At 38.9% G+C, this 18,752-nt stretch overlaps 1 protein-coding gene across 1 annotated transcript; it reads right to left on the reverse strand.

The window, feature by feature from the left end:
* Positions 1-317: 317 nt before the first annotated feature.
* On the reverse strand, positions 318-16,626 carry DUSP11 (dual specificity phosphatase 11). Its single transcript, XM_077842919.1, has 9 exons — positions 16,392-16,626; positions 14,917-14,992; positions 11,004-11,135; positions 8,851-8,974; positions 4,936-4,996; positions 2,480-2,526; positions 2,131-2,206; positions 1,719-1,904; positions 318-789 (listed from the first exon to the last, which is right to left on the reverse strand). The coding sequence occupies exons 1-9, from the start codon at positions 16,490-16,492 to the stop codon at positions 594-596; spliced, it is 999 nt and encodes a 332-aa protein (XP_077699045.1). The 5' UTR covers positions 16,493-16,626; the 3' UTR covers positions 318-593.
* Between the last annotated feature and the right edge of the window lie 2,126 nt (positions 16,627-18,752).

Raw genomic sequence — 18,752 nt, forward strand, 5'->3', positions numbered from 1 at the left:
AGAGAGACAGAGACATAGGCAGAGGGAGAAGCAGGCTCCATACACCGGGAGCCCGACGTGGGATTTGATCCCAGGTCTCCAGGATCGCGCCCTGGGCCAAAGGCAGGCGCCAAACCACTGCGCCACCCAGGGATCCCTCTTAGATAGATTTTAATAGAAATCTTGAACAGTCAGGAGAGAAAAAGATAGCCTTAGTGACTGGGTCAATAATAGAACATGACAAAAACGCCAGAAATTTCCATACATACACTCCTCCTATCACATATCTAGTCAGAAAGAAATACATAGATAAGGAAAACAGAATTTTTAAAAAATAATTTACATGGGAAAATCTTTATTATATTATCAGTTCTACAATACCAGCTTCCTTAAAAAAATTTAAGACTGGATGACAGATTATTTCCTTACTGTTGCAAATACTGTAAATTTATCAGCGAAGAGGTAAGTATCAATGTCATTTTTCTTTAAACATGAACACATAAGGGAGCAATAAAATAGATTATAAACCTCATTTGGCCTGATCTTATACGAAGTCACTCCAGCTGTCTTCAGTCCTGCTCTGCCTACAGGAAGATTTCCAGGACAGGTTTGTGTCATTCGGTCCACCCACAATAGGTTGGATAGGACAGTCTGTAATAACTGCCAGGATACCACATTGCATTCTGGGCTCCTTGACTGGCATTTGGCTTTACGTTCCAAGAGTACCTCCTTTGTGAATAGTCCTCTCCAGCGGGACCAGGAGGAGGGATATGGCCTCTCTGGTAAACATTCTGATTCTGTGAAAATTTTCTTAAAGAAAACAAGAAGTAATGAATTATTATTAGTTTTAATAAAATACATAATAAGCTTTATAAAATAATACACAGACACTCTGGTTCTCCTGCTTTCTACTTGTATAACCTTAGCAGATAAATTGCTTCATCTTTGGATTTCTCAGTACTTTATAAAGTGAAAGTAATACCTTCCATCTTCACGGGTTGTTTTCAAGGTAAACTGAGATAACGTATTTAAATAACCTACCATGACACCTTGGCACATGGTAGCTTCCCGAGAACCATTCCATCTTTCCCTACAGAGATCAATGCCCACGCTTTTCTAATCAAATACTTTCTCCCCAAGTCTGGTAGAGTTGTCATGAGACAGAACAAGGTATTCATTTTTAAAAACAGAAAGCTGCTTTCACTTTATAAATAATTACATATATAAATTAGCTATAAAGTGTAGAAGTCCTAGTAATAACTATACACACAACAAATTTGGAAAATTAAGATTGAAGTTTAATTGTTCCAAAAAGATCAGTAAATTTAATGTATCATACTGGATTTGTACTACTTTCTCTATAATTTATATTTACTCTTTAAATAACAACCCTCCTTAATCTGAAAACTTTACCACTACTAATGTAGCCTAAGAACACATCCTTTGTGTGATGATCCTTTGTAGTAATCACATCAAATTGTTGGCTTAAACTAGGTTTAGAGTCAATGAAATTTTCTAAGTCCTTTTCCCAAATGCCTCTGAAAAGTCACATATTCCCCATCCTCTACTTGATTCTCCAGCTCTAAATGCAAAATAGGAGCAACTGATACCTCCTGGTTGACACTGATGAGCTAGAAAACATCAATTCTCACCATTCTCATGTGTTTGCCACATGAGATTTATATCACTTATGATATAAATTTCTATTTCAATTCTAGAAAAGGGGACAGCAGAGATACCTTACTGACTGCTGCAAATCTTGGGTCTGGCTGTGGAAATGCCGAGAAGGTACTGGGTAACCTTGGGTCTGATGTAGGTTATACCAATGTCCTTGGTTAACAGATTTAATAGTGGTGTGGACTGGTTCCATCATATGTGTTGTATCTTCAAAACCACTTGATCTGGATATACTGGAATCCCAATTCCTCAAAGAGAACATTTCCACACAGTTTATTACTGGTTTCCAAATTCTGTAGCCAATTTAGTAACAATATTTTGGCCCATGAAAATAATAATTCTATCCTCCCCGCCTCATTTGTTTAGGTTTCCCGACCAAGTAAGTAAGCTACAAGTAAAATGGATGGGTACAACTTAAAGGATCTAAAAACAGATCTCCCTAACCACATATCTCACATATAAAATGCAACTTACCTTCTGATGGGACCTTTCTGAAGGTCTTCAATGTAGTTTTGTCTTTCTAAGCAATGTCCACGGCACCTATTGAATACTGAAGAGTGGGTGAACTGTTAGAAATCACTGTACAAAAAGCAAATCTTTGCCAGAGAAAGCAGATCAAAGCTGAAATCCACTAATTATTCAGACCCTTCCTTACACCTTACTTTTTCCAAATACATCCCTTTATAAACTTTTGGCAAAATTGTATTATGTCAGAACAAATGAATTACAAACATTTTTTTTCTCCAAAATTTGAGAAACTCATCTACATTTCCACCTTCAACTTTTATAAAAAGGAAAAAAGAGTGACAACCCTCATACTTACATTCAATTGCATCATCTGGCCTCATGCCTTGTACATCAATCAAATATCTAACAAAACAACATAATTCATGTCACATATTATGAAAATAAAAAAATAAAGTTTTTTTCAAAAAAGGTCCAATTTTACTTACAAATATATGTATAAAAAATCCTAGGGAAAAAAAAAAAAATCCTAGGAAAATATCAACACATCTAATCCAACAATTATTAAAGAATGATATACCATGACCATAAATAGGCTTTTATTCCAAGGATGCAACGAAGACCCAACTGTAAGCACATCTATTAATACAATTATTTACCTTAATACAACAATTTAGTTAATAAACTAAAGAGAAGAAAATACAGGACCAAACTGGAAGACATTAAAAAGGTATCCGATAAAATATAACAGTCATTTTTGATCTAAGTGGTTTTTATACTAGAAACAGGAGACTTACTTAATTTGGCAGAATATTTACCAGGAACCAACAAATAGCAAAAGAGAAATTGGGAAAAATATTAACATCAAATCTAAACAACACTATCTAACCAACTGTATGGGCTAGAAGCTTAGGAGTCACCACTACCACCAGCCATTTCTCCCTCACCCTCATCTTCAACCCACCACCAAGTCCTAACAACAAGCACCTCTAGAATATGTTCATATCTTTCTACCCAAATGACCACACCTTGATCCGAGTTACCATCATGCCTTGATTTCTACAAAAGCCTAATTTATCTCCTTGCTTCTACTCTCTCCTCCCCTGCAGTATATTCTCCAATTAGGAGCAAAATGATGGCTTGAAAATACAAATTTGATTGTTCTACAAACTCACCCTTAAAAAAAAGTTCAATGGTTTTCAATTACTCTTAAGATAAAGTCTCAACACAGACCCTCATGATCTAGCTCCTCGCCATACTTCTAGCTCCACTTTTAACGTTTTGTTTTTGTTTTTTTTTTTAAGTAATCCCTCTGCACAACATTGGGCTCAAACTCAAGACCCTGAGATCAAGAGTCACATGCCCTTCTGACTGAGATAGCCAGGTGCTCCTCCAAATCCATTTTAAACCTTTTTAAGTAATCTCAAAAAAAAAAAAAAAAAAAAAAGTAATCTATACACCCAACAGGAGGCTCAAACTCATGACCCTGAGGTCAAGAGTCACATGCTCTTCTGATCAGCCAGCCAGGCACTTGCACCTCTCCAACATTTTCTCCCCCTAACTTTTCAGCTCCACTTTAACACCATACTTCTCATAGCCCACTCTCCCTGGCTCATTTCTCCAATGAGTTTATGTTTTTTCCTATTATCAGTCTTTACTGTTCCTTATGCCCAGAATTCTCTCCCCAGTGTCTAACAGATACCTCATCATCCTTCAGGTATCAGCCCAAACATCCCCAGAGAAACACTCTGAAATCTCCATGTCAAATCCTCCCTCTTAATATGCTCTCATGTACCATGCTTCTCTCCTTGGCAGTTGTCAGAGCTGTAATTTTACACACATTTGTGTGATTCTTGAACATCTATTCTTTCTGTAGACTGTTAGGGTTCATAAAGGGCAAGTTAAGTCTCTGAAGTCTTCCTGCTAGCACCCAGCACAGTGCTTACACATAACAGATTCTTGGCAAGTATTTTCTGAATGAACAAATATAAATCAGTACAGTGTAGCAAAGTCCACAAAAAAATGACATCAATTCTTTGATTCAGAAATCCATTCTGAATGAAATTTTCTGAGAAAATAGCATATGTATTCAAATTTGTTCAAACAGGAATGTTAATTGATTCAATGTTTTATAATATTAAAAACTTCTGACTTTTATGTTTATCAGGAAACAGAGGAACAATACAGTTTCTAAAAAAGAATGAGGTTTCCAAATACTTTCACAGGAAGATGTCCACCATATATTAAATTATAAAACAGGATGTCTAAATAACACATCATTATATCTGTCTGCTTTTTTAAGCCTGAAAAAATACGTACTAAATTATTATGGTGGTACATTTGCTTCAACGTGGATGGAACTGGAGGGTATTATGCTGAGTGAAGTAAGTCAGTCGGAGAAGGACAAACATTATATGTTCTCATTCATTTGGGGAATATAAATAATAGTGAAAGGGAAAATAAGGGAAGGGAGAAGAAATGTGTGGGAAATATCAGAAAGGGAGACAGAACGTAAAGACTGCTAACTCTGGGAAACGAACTAGGGGTGGTAGAAGGGGAGGAGGGCGGGGGGTGGGAGTGAATGGGTGACGGGCACTGGGTGTTATTCTGTATGTTAGTAAATTGAACACCAATAAAAAAAAAAAAAAAAAAAAAAAAAAAAAAAAATAAATTATTATGGTGGTAATCTTAGGGTGGGGACTGCTTTCTATTTCATACATTTCAATACTGACTCCATTTTTTGCAACTAGGTTACACTACTATTGTAAACAAAACAACTTAAACATTATCTTTCTCTTGGGGTTGGTAACTCACCTGCAGATGAGATAGCCAGTCCTGTTTAAACCATGGGTACAATGAACACCAATAAGTTTGTCTAAAAAACAAGAAACGGAGTTAAATAAGTGAAGCAGATATGCCAAAAACAAATTCTACAATTTTCCTCAGAGTACCATTTATTAGTTGCCACAAACACTACCACTACCCTGAAAAGGAATAACTAGTGAGGAGTGCATATTTTCGAGACATACTATACGGGGCAGCCTGGGTGGCTCAGCAGTTTAGCGCCGCCTTCAGCCCAGGGCATGATCCTGGAGACCCGGGATTGAGTCCCACGTCGGGCTCCCTGCATGGAGCCTGCTTTTCCTTCTGCCTGTGTCTCTGCCTCTCTCTGTGTCTCTCATGAGTAAATAAATAAAATCTTAAAAAAAAAAAAAAAAGAAAGAAACATACTATATAAAGAATTATCTAACATAAAGTCGAAATTCACCACCTCTGAGAAATTCTGCATAGCCCCTATTAGATGCAATTGTGTAAACTGGAGAAAGCCTGGTCAGTTACTAACAGCTAAAATGCCACTGAGACAAACCCAGCTTCTTCATACAGAATGCCCATCGGTAACTGTTTTATAGAAAATGGAAGCCAAGAAAAACAGGCTTGAAGAATGAAACTTGTTTTTGAGTAAAACAAATTGAATGCCTTTACTTTGGATACTGAATATGAAAGAGAACAGTTTCTATGGGACTCATGAGTTCCCTCAGCACTTCCATTCCTTCTCTCACTTGGTGCTCCCTACACAAACCATAGTCTATGTGAACGTGAAGCACTCAGGTAAGCAGTGCTATTCATATTTTATGATGAAAAAGTGAGAATTGGAGATGTAAGCCCAAGCTGCACAGCAGGCCAACAGAACAAAGACTAGAATGAAGTTTAAAATTTTTCCAACTGTGCCATAGTTATTTCTTAATCCATCCTTTAAAAAAATTATGTGAGAAATTAAAAACAATCACATGTAGTTGATCTTTGCAAAATGTATGTCTGTAACTAGATGGTGTCTGGTAGGAAAGCACTCGCAGGGTTGCTCCCTTAAAAATCTTCATTTAGCATAGAATAGAGCCCAAACTATTAGCACAGCACTTAGAACTCTTCATAAACGGTATCATCGGGATCCCTGGGTGGCGCAGCGGTTTGGCGCCTGCATTTGGCCCAGGGTGCGATCCTGGAGACCCGGGATCGAATCCCACATCGGGCTCCCGGTGCATGGAGCCTGCTTCTCCCTCTGCCTGTGTCTCTGCCTCTCTCTCTCTCTGTGACTATCATAAATAAATTTTAAAAAAAAATTTAAAAAAAAAAAAAAAAAAAAAAAAAACGGTATCATCAATTTCTCCAACTGAACTGTATGTCCACAACAACTCAAACTAGGATTTACAGGGACCTCCATGATCTACCTCCTGCCCCTGCCAACCTCTCAGATCCCATTTTCTACTGCTCTGATCTCACATAAATTCTCCACTCTGGCTACACTAGCCTCCTTACTATTCCTCAAACATGCCAAGCATAGTCATGCCTCACAGGCTTTGCACCTACTATTCCCTCTCCTTTGAACACTCTGTCCCCCAAACTCTGCAGATATCCAATGGTTCATCACTTCTTTTAAGGCTCTACTCAAATGACATCTTAATAGAGAGGCCTTCCCTGATTACCCCATATGTCCCCTCACTTCTGAATCCTCTTTATTACTCCCCAAAGCATGTACGACCATCTGACATTTCATATAGTTACTTATTCATCCCTCTCCTCCACCAGGATGCAGAGTATAAAAGGGCAAGAACTTACTTCTGTTCCTGCTTCCTAGAACAGTGCCTTTAACTTAAAAAGTGACCTTTAAATGCTTGTTGAAAATGAACATATGAATTCTATGCCCTTTCATACTACCCTCTAGTCACATCAGAGGCTTCTGCTCCCTGGTACAAGTTCAAGCCCTGTGCCTCTTGTACTTATTCCCGAAACTCGGACATTCTCTTTCTCATTCTGGCAAAATTCTCTTCCCCACTGCCCAGCTCAAATGCTGTCTCCCCAGGCAGGCTTCCCTCAACCTCTCCTTCATGTTCCTGTTGCACTTAGTTCTTTTATTCTAATTAGGCCACTATCTTAGAGTTAGCACACATTTATCTTCCTGGGTAACTGTAGGTTTCTAAGGAATAGAGACTGCTTTCACCCTGTATCCCCGAGCTCTACCAAGTCCAAAAGCCTCTCAGCATTTATTGAATCAACGTATTTTCTGAGTTTCTAGCAGTTCTAAGGAGTGGACATAGAGCATCACCCTCTTCATCAGGGAGCCTGGAATCTGTGGGAGGGGCTTAGAGCAGAGGAAGCCAAAGTGTATCATAAGCAAGGTCCCAGGACTACCAGGAGAGTTCAATACGGTAGAACATGGGAACAAACAAGATTTACAGACCTCCTCATGTGCACTCATATGAATCTTCTAGCCCTCACAGAACAGATGGAATACTGTAGGGCAGCTGCACACAGAGGAGCCTGGAAGCAGTGAGAAGGCTGGCAGCTGCACCCTAATATCTTACGAGGTAACGTTTCTGAGACAAATTAATACAAATCAAATAATTTACCCTGTCCATGGATGACGTGTTTGTCAGAAGCGAGGCCAAGCCTCTTAAGTTTTAAAGTTAAAGTAGAGGGAAGATCAGGGAACAGGGCTTAAGATATTTAAGAGCTAGTGTCTGCATTAGGCAACCATGTTATAGTTTGAAAATTTATCTTAAAATTCCTGTCTTTTTCTCTCTCACCTCCCATCCCCTATCTTCCCACCTCCATCTCTATTTTTTCTCCTCTAGTCCCTGTTTGTGTGTATATGGAATATATGCTCTCTATTTAACACAGTATACACTCCTCAAGCTAAATTTAGAAAGAGAACAAAATGAACATTTGGTTCTGTAGGTCAGTGGCTTTCCAAAGACAAAAGATTCCTTAATCTTAAAATATAGCAAATACCAGATTCTTTCTGATAGCCAGATGCCAGAAATAGGTAAGTGGATTCTTAAAATTCAGAAGCTAATAGCTTAGTAAGATCTATTTCCCACAGAGTGGTAGATCTTAAAGCAGGAACAAGAAATGAGAGCTTTTTAAAGTCCTTTAAAAAGTCCTTTATGTCTGAATGACAGGTGGTAGTGTCCTTCTGCATTTGTATCCAAAATGGAAAACAGCAGGAATATCTTAAATGCACATGATGAGGAGGCCACTCCACTGGTGCACCTTGGTTTGCTCTGCTTCTAGGGCTCTGTCTCCAAACCTTTTCCTTTTATTGTCTCTTTTATATATGCTAAGACCTTGAGATCTTTTTTTCTTGTTTTCTCAGCAGAGGGTCACACAAGCCATGCTTTCCATATCCTTTGACCCAAAACCCTGACATCCTTAACCTTTTCCCCTACCTCTCACCTCTGAATCAATAAATAAGACAAAAAAAGTTTTTATTATATATTTCCCAAATATATTAAAAAAGATATGAGGATGGGACGCCTGGATAGCCTGCTGGTTGAGCATCTGCCTTCAGCTCAGGGCATGATCCTGTAGTCCCGGGATCGAGTCCCACATCAGGTTCACTGCATGGAACCTGCTTCTCCCTCTGCCTATGTCTCTGCTTCTCTTTGTCTGTGTTTCTCATGAATAAATAAATAAAAATCTTTAAAAATAAATAAAAATAGATGAGGAGGCTAGTTCATACTTCTCATTAAAACCACTTTTTAAACTAAATTGTTTGTGACCATAAAAGGAAAAACACCTTACTCTATCTGCACCATCTGACATTTCTACCTTAATATTATCAAACACAATAGGCCTAATTGCTAAAACTATTAAAAATACTAAAAATCCCAACCCCATTCAAAATGCACACCGAAGTTCAGGTAAGAGGAAAGAAAACAACAATAAACTCACCATTGTCTGTATTTTCTTTTAAAAACTCATTAACAGCACATTTGAATTTAAAAATAGTGTCATCATCAGGCACCTGATGCCCAATTGTATAAATTTTTAAGTGAGGAATAGTTTCTGGTAAGTCCTATAAGGCAAAACCATGAAAATGTGTTATTATTTCATTTGTAAGGAAAGAATTCAGAGACCTAATAATCAATGGCAAAGTGTGGATCGTATCTGGATTTAATTCAACTCTTAAAAAACATTTTCTAACACATTTAGAAGACAATTGAAATTTGACCACTGACTGGATATTTAATGTTATATAATTATAGTAAAAAATAAAAGTCCTGTATTTTAAATATATATACCAAGAAAGTACAGGCGAAATTATATGATATATGGGATATGCTTCAAAATAATATGGAAAAAAAAAGGAAAAAAAAAATATGGAATGGGGTGAAGCCAGTAAGTATAGAGATGAAACACAAGAGCTGTCAATTAATAAAGATTAAAGTTGGATAAGTTCATGGATATACAATGATTACCCACAGTATTATGTCTACCTCTGTGTATATTTAAAATTTGTGATAATTGTTTGATGGTTTCTCAAAGGTTTCTAAACATAGAACTACCATATGACCCAATAACTCCACCCCTACCTATACATCTATAAGAGCTAAAAGCAGGGATCTGACCCAATATTGGTACACCAATGTTCAGAGCAGCATTGTTCACAGTAGCCAAAAGGTGGAAACAACTCAAGTGTCCATCAAAGGTGAATGGATAAACAAAATATGGAATATACACACAATGGAATATTACTCAGGCATAAAAAGGAATGACATTTTGTTACATAGATGAATCCTGAAAACATTAGTTAGTGAAGTAAGTCCAACACAGAAGGACAAATATTCTATGATTCCACTTAAATGAAGTACCTAGAACAGTCAAATTCACAGAGATAGAAACTGGCATAGAGGCTACCGTGGCAGGGAGAGGAAGTAAGATTATTTGTTTAATGAATGTTGTTTTTGTTTAGAATGATGAAAAAGTTTCGGTTATAGACGATAATGGTCATGCAACAGACAATCAATGTGGACGTTATTTAATGCCACAGAACTGTACACTTACAAATGGTTAAGATAATTATTTATGTACATTTGACCACAATAAACTAAAACAAGAGGAATAACTGAGTTCAAGTGTCAATTCTCTTTTTGAGACTTAGTTTTATCATCTATAAAATTTGCAACTGTAATCTCTATCCTCTGAGTCTAGCGCAGAGTAAGCACTCAGCAGGAGATAGCAGTACTACTAGTACTTCATCAGTAAAGGACTGTTGTCTTAATTAAGTTAATGCAGGGAAAAGTAGTTTTTAAATAGCAAACTGCTTTACAAATGTTAATAAACATTAGGTATTATTTGTTGTCCAAGAAAACGAAATTGGCCAGAAGGATAATTCCCTCCCACCGAGAGGCCACATGGGCCAACAGATTATATATTGGGAAAAGAAAAGCATTAGGTTGGGATCCCTGGGTGGCGCAGTGGTTTGGCGCCTGCCTTTGGCCCAGGGCGCGATCCTGGAGACCCGGGATCGAATCCCACATCGGGCTCCCGGTGCATGGAGCCTGCTTCTCCCTCTGCCTGCGTCTCTGCCTCTCTCTCTCTCCTCTCTGTGCATTCTCATAAATAAATAAAAAATCTTAAATAAAAAAAATAAAATATCCTAGATTTAAAAAAAAAAGAAAAGAAAAGCATTAGGTTTAAAGAACAGCTGTCTTTTACCATGATGCTCACATGCTCAGGCAACTGCTTAAAATAAGTGCTAAAGACATAATGGATATTCATTTCGTTCCTTTTAGGCTGCTACTATTCTTACTGAAAGTTTATTTTCAAAATACGGAACATGGAAGCTTACAGAATTTCTTTAGCACATACAGAGCTGACTGCCCAATATTACATTTTAATTCATTCTTTAACCTCATTTTAACATGCTAATTAAAAATAGGTACTTAAAAAAAAAAAGAAATAGGTACTTAAGGAAACCACTAAGTTCCCTTTTTGAACTATTACCCATGGAAAAAAGCCTTAGCATATGATGATAACTACTGATACTACACATTATTATAGTATCAGTAAGTAGGTTCTTTTCAGTGAAGGGTTCCAATTACCTCTGGTTTATAATAGCGGTGAGTATAAGTTAAATCAATAATCAGTCCAAGTTCTTCATTCTGGTTTTGGATTTTGTTAAAAAGATCCAACGGTGAAAAACGTTCTTCTGGAGCAAGATTCTTTTCAAAACTCTGTTAGAGAGAATGAAATAAGAGCAAGTGTGTGCTTAAAAGCCATTTATTCAAGCCTTGTGATGCCAACACACAAGCAGATTCAAAGGAAAGTTTCCCCTCTGCTGGGAATTTACAAGTTATGTTACAATCCTTTCTTCTAGAGATGAGAAGGAAGAAAATAAGCTCACTTCTATGCATTTATTTCTATGTTTGTGTGATGTTCATCTCCTAACCAGACTCTAAGTCCCAGAATGCAGAGACCGTATCAGTCCTGTCTACCACTGTATCTCCAGCTCCACGCGGGACGCCTATAAATAGGTACTTCTAAATACTTCTTAAATACATATATATATGAAGGGTGGCTTTTATTGCTAAACATTCTTTTACATATTTGGCTTCTTTATATACTCCACTCATTGATCTGTTAGGTTATTCAAATGCCAGCAACACACTTTAAAAAAAAATTAATAGACTAGTTTTTAGAGCAGTTCTAGGTTCAAAACAAAACCGAACAGAAAGGAGGGTTTCCCCTTATACCCTCTCTTTTTACCCCATCCCCCTCATTTTCCTCCATCAACATTCCACACCACTGTGGTCCATTTGTTAGAATCAATGAACCAGCACTGATACATCATTTTCAAAGTCCACAGTTTATGTTACAAATCACTTTGTATTGTACATTCTATGGGTTTTGACCAATGTATAATGATACATATTTACTCTTATGGTATTATACAGAATAGTTTCATTGCCCTAAAAATCTCCTGTGCTCTAGCAACACTTTTAATATAGGCTTAGTATCTGGCAGGGCTACGTGATCCCCCTCCACCTTTATTCTTCTTTTTCAGAATTTTCCTGGCTATTTAGGTTTATTTTTCTCTATGAATTCTAGAATCAGTCTATTTGAGATGATGTTATATTTGTAATATATTAACTTAGGAAGATATAAGAGATTGATGATGTTGAGTCTTCCACATATGAGAGCTTTGAGGAGTAAATGAATTACAAGGTATACAATCTCTCTAGTAAGCTTCTTGCAGACTTGGAGCTGATGGATCAAATATCATCTCTAGCCATGTGAACAACTTTAAATAACTAATTCAAGTCACAAACCCTTTAGGAAGCCTTCCTGTCTGTTATCATTTCCCCCTCCTTTGAATTCCTAGGTATTTCTTGCCATAGCACTTATGTGACACTTAACATATGCTATTTTATATTCCAATGTGCATGAGAAGTGACTGTCAAGTACTGGGGCTGCTTTTCTTTGGGTGACATCCATAAAACACACAGGAAGTCAATGTCACATGTTAACTCTAAGCATGAATAGGAACTGCACTGGGGTGGTTATGCAGCTCTGTAGTCCCCTTTACAGTGCCTAAATAATGCCAATGGTAAGTACAGATAACCCAAGTATATAGAGCTAGGAGGAGGCTTTTTATCACGGCATCATACAGGAAAGATTTGTGGCTGTGTGGAGGAAGGAAAACTAAAGAGTCTTCCTATTTTTCAATCTTGCTGATGTACTTTTAGGCAAGAGGCTAAGCAGGGACCCTGGTGGAACCTCAGGAATCCACTTTCAGAGGCCAGAAATAGGGAGTTAGGGAATTAGGACAATCTTACAGAGAAAAGAAATACAGAAGATAACTCACAGTAACCGCAAATGGGGTGTCCATTCCACAAATATCTGTTAATATTTATTATAGGCCAAACACTATTCAACACTATTCTACTTATTCAACACCACCATGTTTGATGTTGATGGATGTGAATAAGAACCATATAGTTACCTTTATAAAAAGATGAGTTTTTAAATCCAGAGATGCAGAAGAACTGACGTAAGAGATGAAAAAGGAACTCTGACCTAGGAGTTAACAAATAAATTCCCAATACACCCAAAGTGTGCTTCTCGAGATACCAATCCATTCTATGCTGGGCAGTTTAATGAGATATGAGTCTTTTTCTTTTTTTTTTTTTAAGATTTTCTTTATTTATTCATGAAAGACAGAGAGAGAGAGGCAGAGATATAGGCAGGGGGCGAAGCAGGCTCTCCACAGGGAGCCCAATGCAGGACTCGATCCCAGGACTCTGGGATCACGCCCTGAGATGAAAGCAGATACTCAACCACTGAGCCAGCCAGGTGTCCCTTTTCTCACTTTTTTTTTTTTTTTTTATATTGGCCAAATGCTTTCCCCACCTATTCCTTTCTTAGTTCAAACAAAAACACAATTTTTAGAATTTCCAAGCTGAAATCCTGACTTACTAATCCAGGGCACTGAGTCTTTAGGTTTGGATTTTTGGGTGTTTTTTGGTTATGATGATGGGAGTGAAGGGGTCTTATTAGCATTTAGTGAATGGAGGTCATGGATGCTTAAAATCTTGCCAAATGCCTAACAGTCCTACTATTGTGTCTCACATTTTCATCATCTGCTTCATTTCATGTCTTCTTGACCAATTCTTCATTTTTCATTCCAATTGCAAGCCTTTGAGGCAATTAAGAATTTTTAACCACCTTAATTATAGACTTGAACATTCACCTGCAGCTACCTAAATGCTCATTACATGCAATTGTGTTCCTCGTGGTTTTATCACAGCCATCCTTGAAGATGTTTTTGGAAAACATCAGAACGATGTTGACTCATCTTCACCTCATAGGTTCTGTTGCACCTTGAAGAGCCCAGCAACTGGGCCACAGTCACTCCTGTCACCAGCCTGCACGGCCAATGGTGCCTCATGGTGTGTCCTCCTACGGAGGCCACACAGAGAAGCCTAATGATTTTTGAATATCCTATTCAACACTCACACGGGTGAAAAACTCTTAATTATCTAAGCCTTCAAACCAACTCCACAAATAAACTCGAAAGTTTTTTTGTATAGTTTTAAAGTTTGTTGAATTTTCCAAGGCAGTAATCACATTATCAATCAAGTAAAGACTGTACTTTGTTTTATTTGAAAATCTACTAAGAGCTGTTCACTATCACAGAAAGTCCTGCCAGTAAGGCAGGAAAACCCATCTGGCTCCATTTGCATCTGCAGTTTTTATATTCATGGTGCAAGTAACTGCCTACTTTATTTCTAATATAGTTATGCCCAAATATTTACATATTGAAATTAATACATATTACCTTATTACAAGTTACTTTTATTCATTGTTTGTATTATAGTTTCAGCATTATATTGATTTTTCTCTAAAATTAAGTATGGAAGTAGTACTTATCTATGAATTTTATTTCAGAATAGTAAAAGGGATATAACAAAGTATTTGTTATTAAAAAGTGAATATGGGGCAGCCTGGGTGGCTCAGCGGTTTAGCGCAGCCTTCAGCCCAGGGCGTGATCCTGGAGACCCAGGATCGAGTCCCACATCGGGCTCCCTGCATGGAGCCTGCTTCTCCCTCTCCCTGTGTCGCTGCCTCTCTCTTTCTCTCGGTGTCTCTCATGAATAAATAAATAAAATCTTAAAAAAAAAATTCATTTAAAAAAAAAGGGGGGGATATGAAGAGGTGCCTAGCTGGCTCAGTTGATAGAACATGTGACTTTTTTTTTTTTTTTAATGCCGAGATCAAGTCAGACACTTAACTAACTGAGCCACCCAGGCAACCCTAAGCATGGGACTCTTGATCTTGGGGTCATGAGTTTAAGCCCCACACGGACTACAGAGATGACTGGAAAAATAAAAACAAAAACAAAAACAAAACAAAACAAAACAACAGAGAAGGGGGGAGTGGAGTGGGACATGGCCAAGCACCAGTATTTGACATCATGAATTCAGATTTGTGAAATATAAATTAACTTTTGCTCACCTTTTTCAAAGGAACTTTGAAAGCAATGAAACGAGTCCCAGGCATCCGTTGTCCAATTGGGAGGTAGTCTTTCCACCTATTAATACAATTTGTTAGCCAAATTTTATGTTAGCCTATCTCCCTGCATAGAATGAAGCCTCCTTGTAAATGGAAACCATAGCCCACACAGTAGGTCCCCTCTTCCCTTTGAATTCTGCTGTTCCACTACTTACTCAACACCTAGCAACAACTTATACTTTCCTAGATACAAGGCAACAGTACAAAGGTCTCAACAAATAAGGCAGATCTAAAACCAGGGTTGGCCAGTACTCTTCTATCCCTGATAAAACCTAGACCAACCCTGAATACTAAGACGTCATTAACACATACCTGTTGACTGAAATAATTTAATTCTTTTCACTTCAGTTTTAGTCCTTATACAACTGATGCCATCAAATTCAATCAACAGAGAACTTCAAGTTCATATTTTAAAAGAAAACCTGATAGAAAAGGGACTGTGAGCTTCACTTAGGAATGTTAGGAGTCACAGTGAAAAGTCCTATTTGAGCTGACATCTGTAGGATGAGTTAGTTAAGGTTAATTCGGTATAGCTGAAGCACAGAAAGTGAGGACAAAAATGACACAGTGTGGGGCTGCAGAAGCAAGAGAGGAGTCTTGAATATGCAGAGTCTTAAAGACCATGGCAAAGAGTTTGTATTCTTAAGAGAATGCTTTTGGTATATATTTACGAGCAACATTGGAACTAGTCTATTAAAAGGACTTGTGTGGAAAATGGATTGGAAGGAAATAAGAGTTGATATATGTACACTAGTTAGCACCTAACCGCAACAGATCAGGCAAATTCTAACATAGAGTAGTTGACAGTTTAATGATATCCAGGAAATAAAATGAAGGGGACGTGGTGCAGGAGATGGGAGGAAAGGAAGGTCTCAAGAAATAAGAAAAGAGTTCGCTGCGCGCATGAGTAAGGTGTCAAAATTATTTCTACAGAAGAAGTTAGCTCAAATGAGACGTGTGAGGAAGCAACAGCATGCCCTCTGTAATTCCTGGAAAAAATAAGAGATCAACTTTTACGGTGGAAAGCTCGGATGTCCTGGTGAGTTTTCTCACTCGAACTCGTCCTATTAGTCATATTTGCTGCGCCAAACGAACAGCTCGAGGAACTCAGGGAGACTCCAATTTGCTAATGAAGGGGTGTCCCCAACACTGGCAGCCCATCTTTAAAAAGCCGTCCCTCTGCATTTTACCAGAAAAGCAATGGCCAGAGCCTCGCTTTTAACAAAACGGGAAGAAATCAGAACCTCACAGACGATCGGATATTACGGGCGGAGCAGCGGGAGCATCAGAGCCTCCCAGCTCGGGCGGACGCGCCAGGCGCGCGGCGGGGCCCGGCGCAGGTAGAGACCATAAGGGACGGAGCCCAGGCCCAGAAGCTCGGAGCAGGAGGGCCACGCCCTGGGGCCAAGGCGGATTACCTTTCCGGGACGTGGTTTCCGCGCTTCTTCTTGGCTGAGCGACGCCCAGAGAACACGTGCCCCTGGCCCCAGCCGCCGCGGGCATGATGCCACTGGCTCATCTGGGCCCCAAGATGCCGCCCACCCAACGGCAAGAGCCACAAAGCCGCCAGGCCAGCGTCCTCCGGGACAAAACAAAATCCCGGGGCGGCAGCGCAGAAGCGCCACCCACGCAGTTCCGGCCCCCTTCTACTGCGCACGCGCCGCGACAGTCGTGATGACGTCACCACGCTGGCTGACTGAGAAGTTTGAAGTGCCCTCCCAAGCCGGGGGCCGGTAGCACAGGTTCGATGCGCACGTGTGTACACTTCAGAATCAAAATAGTACAGGCTGTGCAATGAAAGTTAAGTCCCACTTCTCCACTTCCTTGTGTGCTTCTCCCAGATGTCTTCCAACTGCTTACATTCAGGCTTATTATTATTATTATTTTATTTTATTTTTTTAGTATATGTTTTTATTGAAGTTCGATTTGCCAACATATAGCATAACACCCAGTGCTCATCCCATCAAGTGCCCCCTTCAGTGCCCGTCACCCAGTTACCCTAATCCCCGCCCACCTCCTCTTCCACTACCCCTTGTTCGTTTCCCAGAGTCAGGAGTCTCTCATGTTCTGTCTCCCTCACTGATATTTCCCACTCATTTTCTCTCCTTTCCCCTTTATTCCCTTCCACTATTTTTTATATCCCCCAAATGGATGAGACCAGATAATGTTTGTCCTTCTCCGATTGACTTACTTCACTCAGCATAATACCCTCCAGTTCCATCCACGTTGAAGCAAATGGTGGGTATTTGTCATTTCTAATGGCTGAGTAATATTCCATTGTATACATAAACCACATCTTTACCCATTCATCTTTTGATGGACACCGAGGCTCCTTCCACAGTGTGGCTATTGTGGACATTGCTGCTATAAACATCGGGGTGCAGGTGTCCCGGCGTTTCACTGCATCTGTATCTTTGGGGTAAATCCCCAGCAGTGCAATTGCTGGGTCGTAGGGCAGACCTACTTTTAACTCTTTGAGGAACCTCCACACAGTTTTCCAGAGTGGCTGCACCAGTTCACATTCCCACCAACAGCTCAAGAGGGTCCTCCTTTCTCCACATCCTCTCCAACATTTGTTGTTTCTTGTCTTGTTAATCTTCACCATTGTCACTGGGGTGAGGTGGTAACTCATTGTGGTTTTGATTTGTATTTCCCTGGTGGAAAGTGATGTGGAGCATTTTCTTACGTACTTGTTGGCCATGTCCATGTCTTCCTCTGTGAAATTTCTCTTCATGTCTTTTGCCCATTTCAGGATTGGATTGTTTGTTTCTTTGTTGTTGAGTTTAATAAGTTCTTTATAGATCTTGGAAACTAGCCCTTTATCTGATACATCATTTGCAAATATCTTCTCCCATTCTGTAGGTTGTTTTTTAGTTTTGTTGACTGTTTCTTTTGCTGTGCAGAAGCTTTTTATTGGGATGAAGTCCCAATAATTCATTTTTGCTTTTGTTTCCCTTGCCTTCATAGATGTATCTTGCAAGAAGTTGCTGTGGCCAACTTTATGGTTGGTGTTAAATGGTGTTCTCCTCTAGGATTTTGATGGATTCTTGTCTTGCATTTAGATCTTTCATCCATTTTGAGTTTATCTTTGTGTATGGTGTAAGAGAAAGACTTATTGTTTATATGTAAATATTTGTATATATAGTTATCTTCTCTTTTATACAAAACGGTAGAGTATATGTATCCTACAATCTATCTTGGATACTGATTTTCCTAGTCAATTTATGCATACATCCGCTCTATTCTTTTTAATGCCTGGAGTGCATAATGTTTCATTGATTATAGAAAACAGGGGATCCCTGGGTGGCTCAGCGGTTTGGCACCTGCCTTTGGCCCAGGGCGCAATCCTGGAGTCCCGGGATGGAGTCCCGCGTCGGGCTCCCAGCATGGAGCCTGCTTCTCCCTCTGCCTGTGTCTCTGCCTCTCTCTCTGTGCGTCTATCATGAATAAATAAATAAGTAAACCTTTAAAAAAAAGATTATAGAAAACAATCTATATAACCGGTCCAATATTGATGGACTTCTAGTTGTTTTCAGGCTTTTGTTCTCTGTTGCAGACAGGCTGCAATGTGACTGCCCTGAAATATGTTTATGTCTATATCTAAATCCCTAGAAGTAGAATTGCTGGAATGAAGGATATGTAGACTTAAAATTTTGAAAGATACTGTTACCCTCCAAAAGTATTGTATCAACCTGCACTCCCACTCACAGTGAAACTTTTATTGGATTCTTATCATGTACCAGGTATCACACCAGAGGTTGACAGTAGGTATTTAGTTC

This window comes from Canis aureus, chromosome 12 (assembly GCF_053574225.1).
Source record: "Canis aureus isolate CA01 chromosome 12, VMU_Caureus_v.1.0, whole genome shotgun sequence".
NCBI classification, from domain to species: Eukaryota; Metazoa; Chordata; class Mammalia; order Carnivora; family Canidae; genus Canis; species Canis aureus.

What these genes read in the sequence shown, in the direction of transcription:
- DUSP11 (XM_077842919.1), bottom strand. Translation starts at nt 16,492, where the DNA reads ATGAGCCAGTGGCATCATGCCCGCGGCGGCTGGGGCCAGGGGCACGTG. An exon ending in GGAAACCACGTCCCGGAAAG is followed by an intron (nt 14,993 to 16,391) that starts GTAATCCGCCTT and finishes TTGTATTAATAG; the next exon opens with GTGGAAAGACTACCTCCCAA. An exon ending in TCAAAGTTCCTTTGAAAAAG is followed by an intron (nt 11,136 to 14,916) that starts GTGAGCAAAAGT and finishes TCTCTCTAACAG; the next exon opens with AGTTTTGAAAAGAATCTTGC.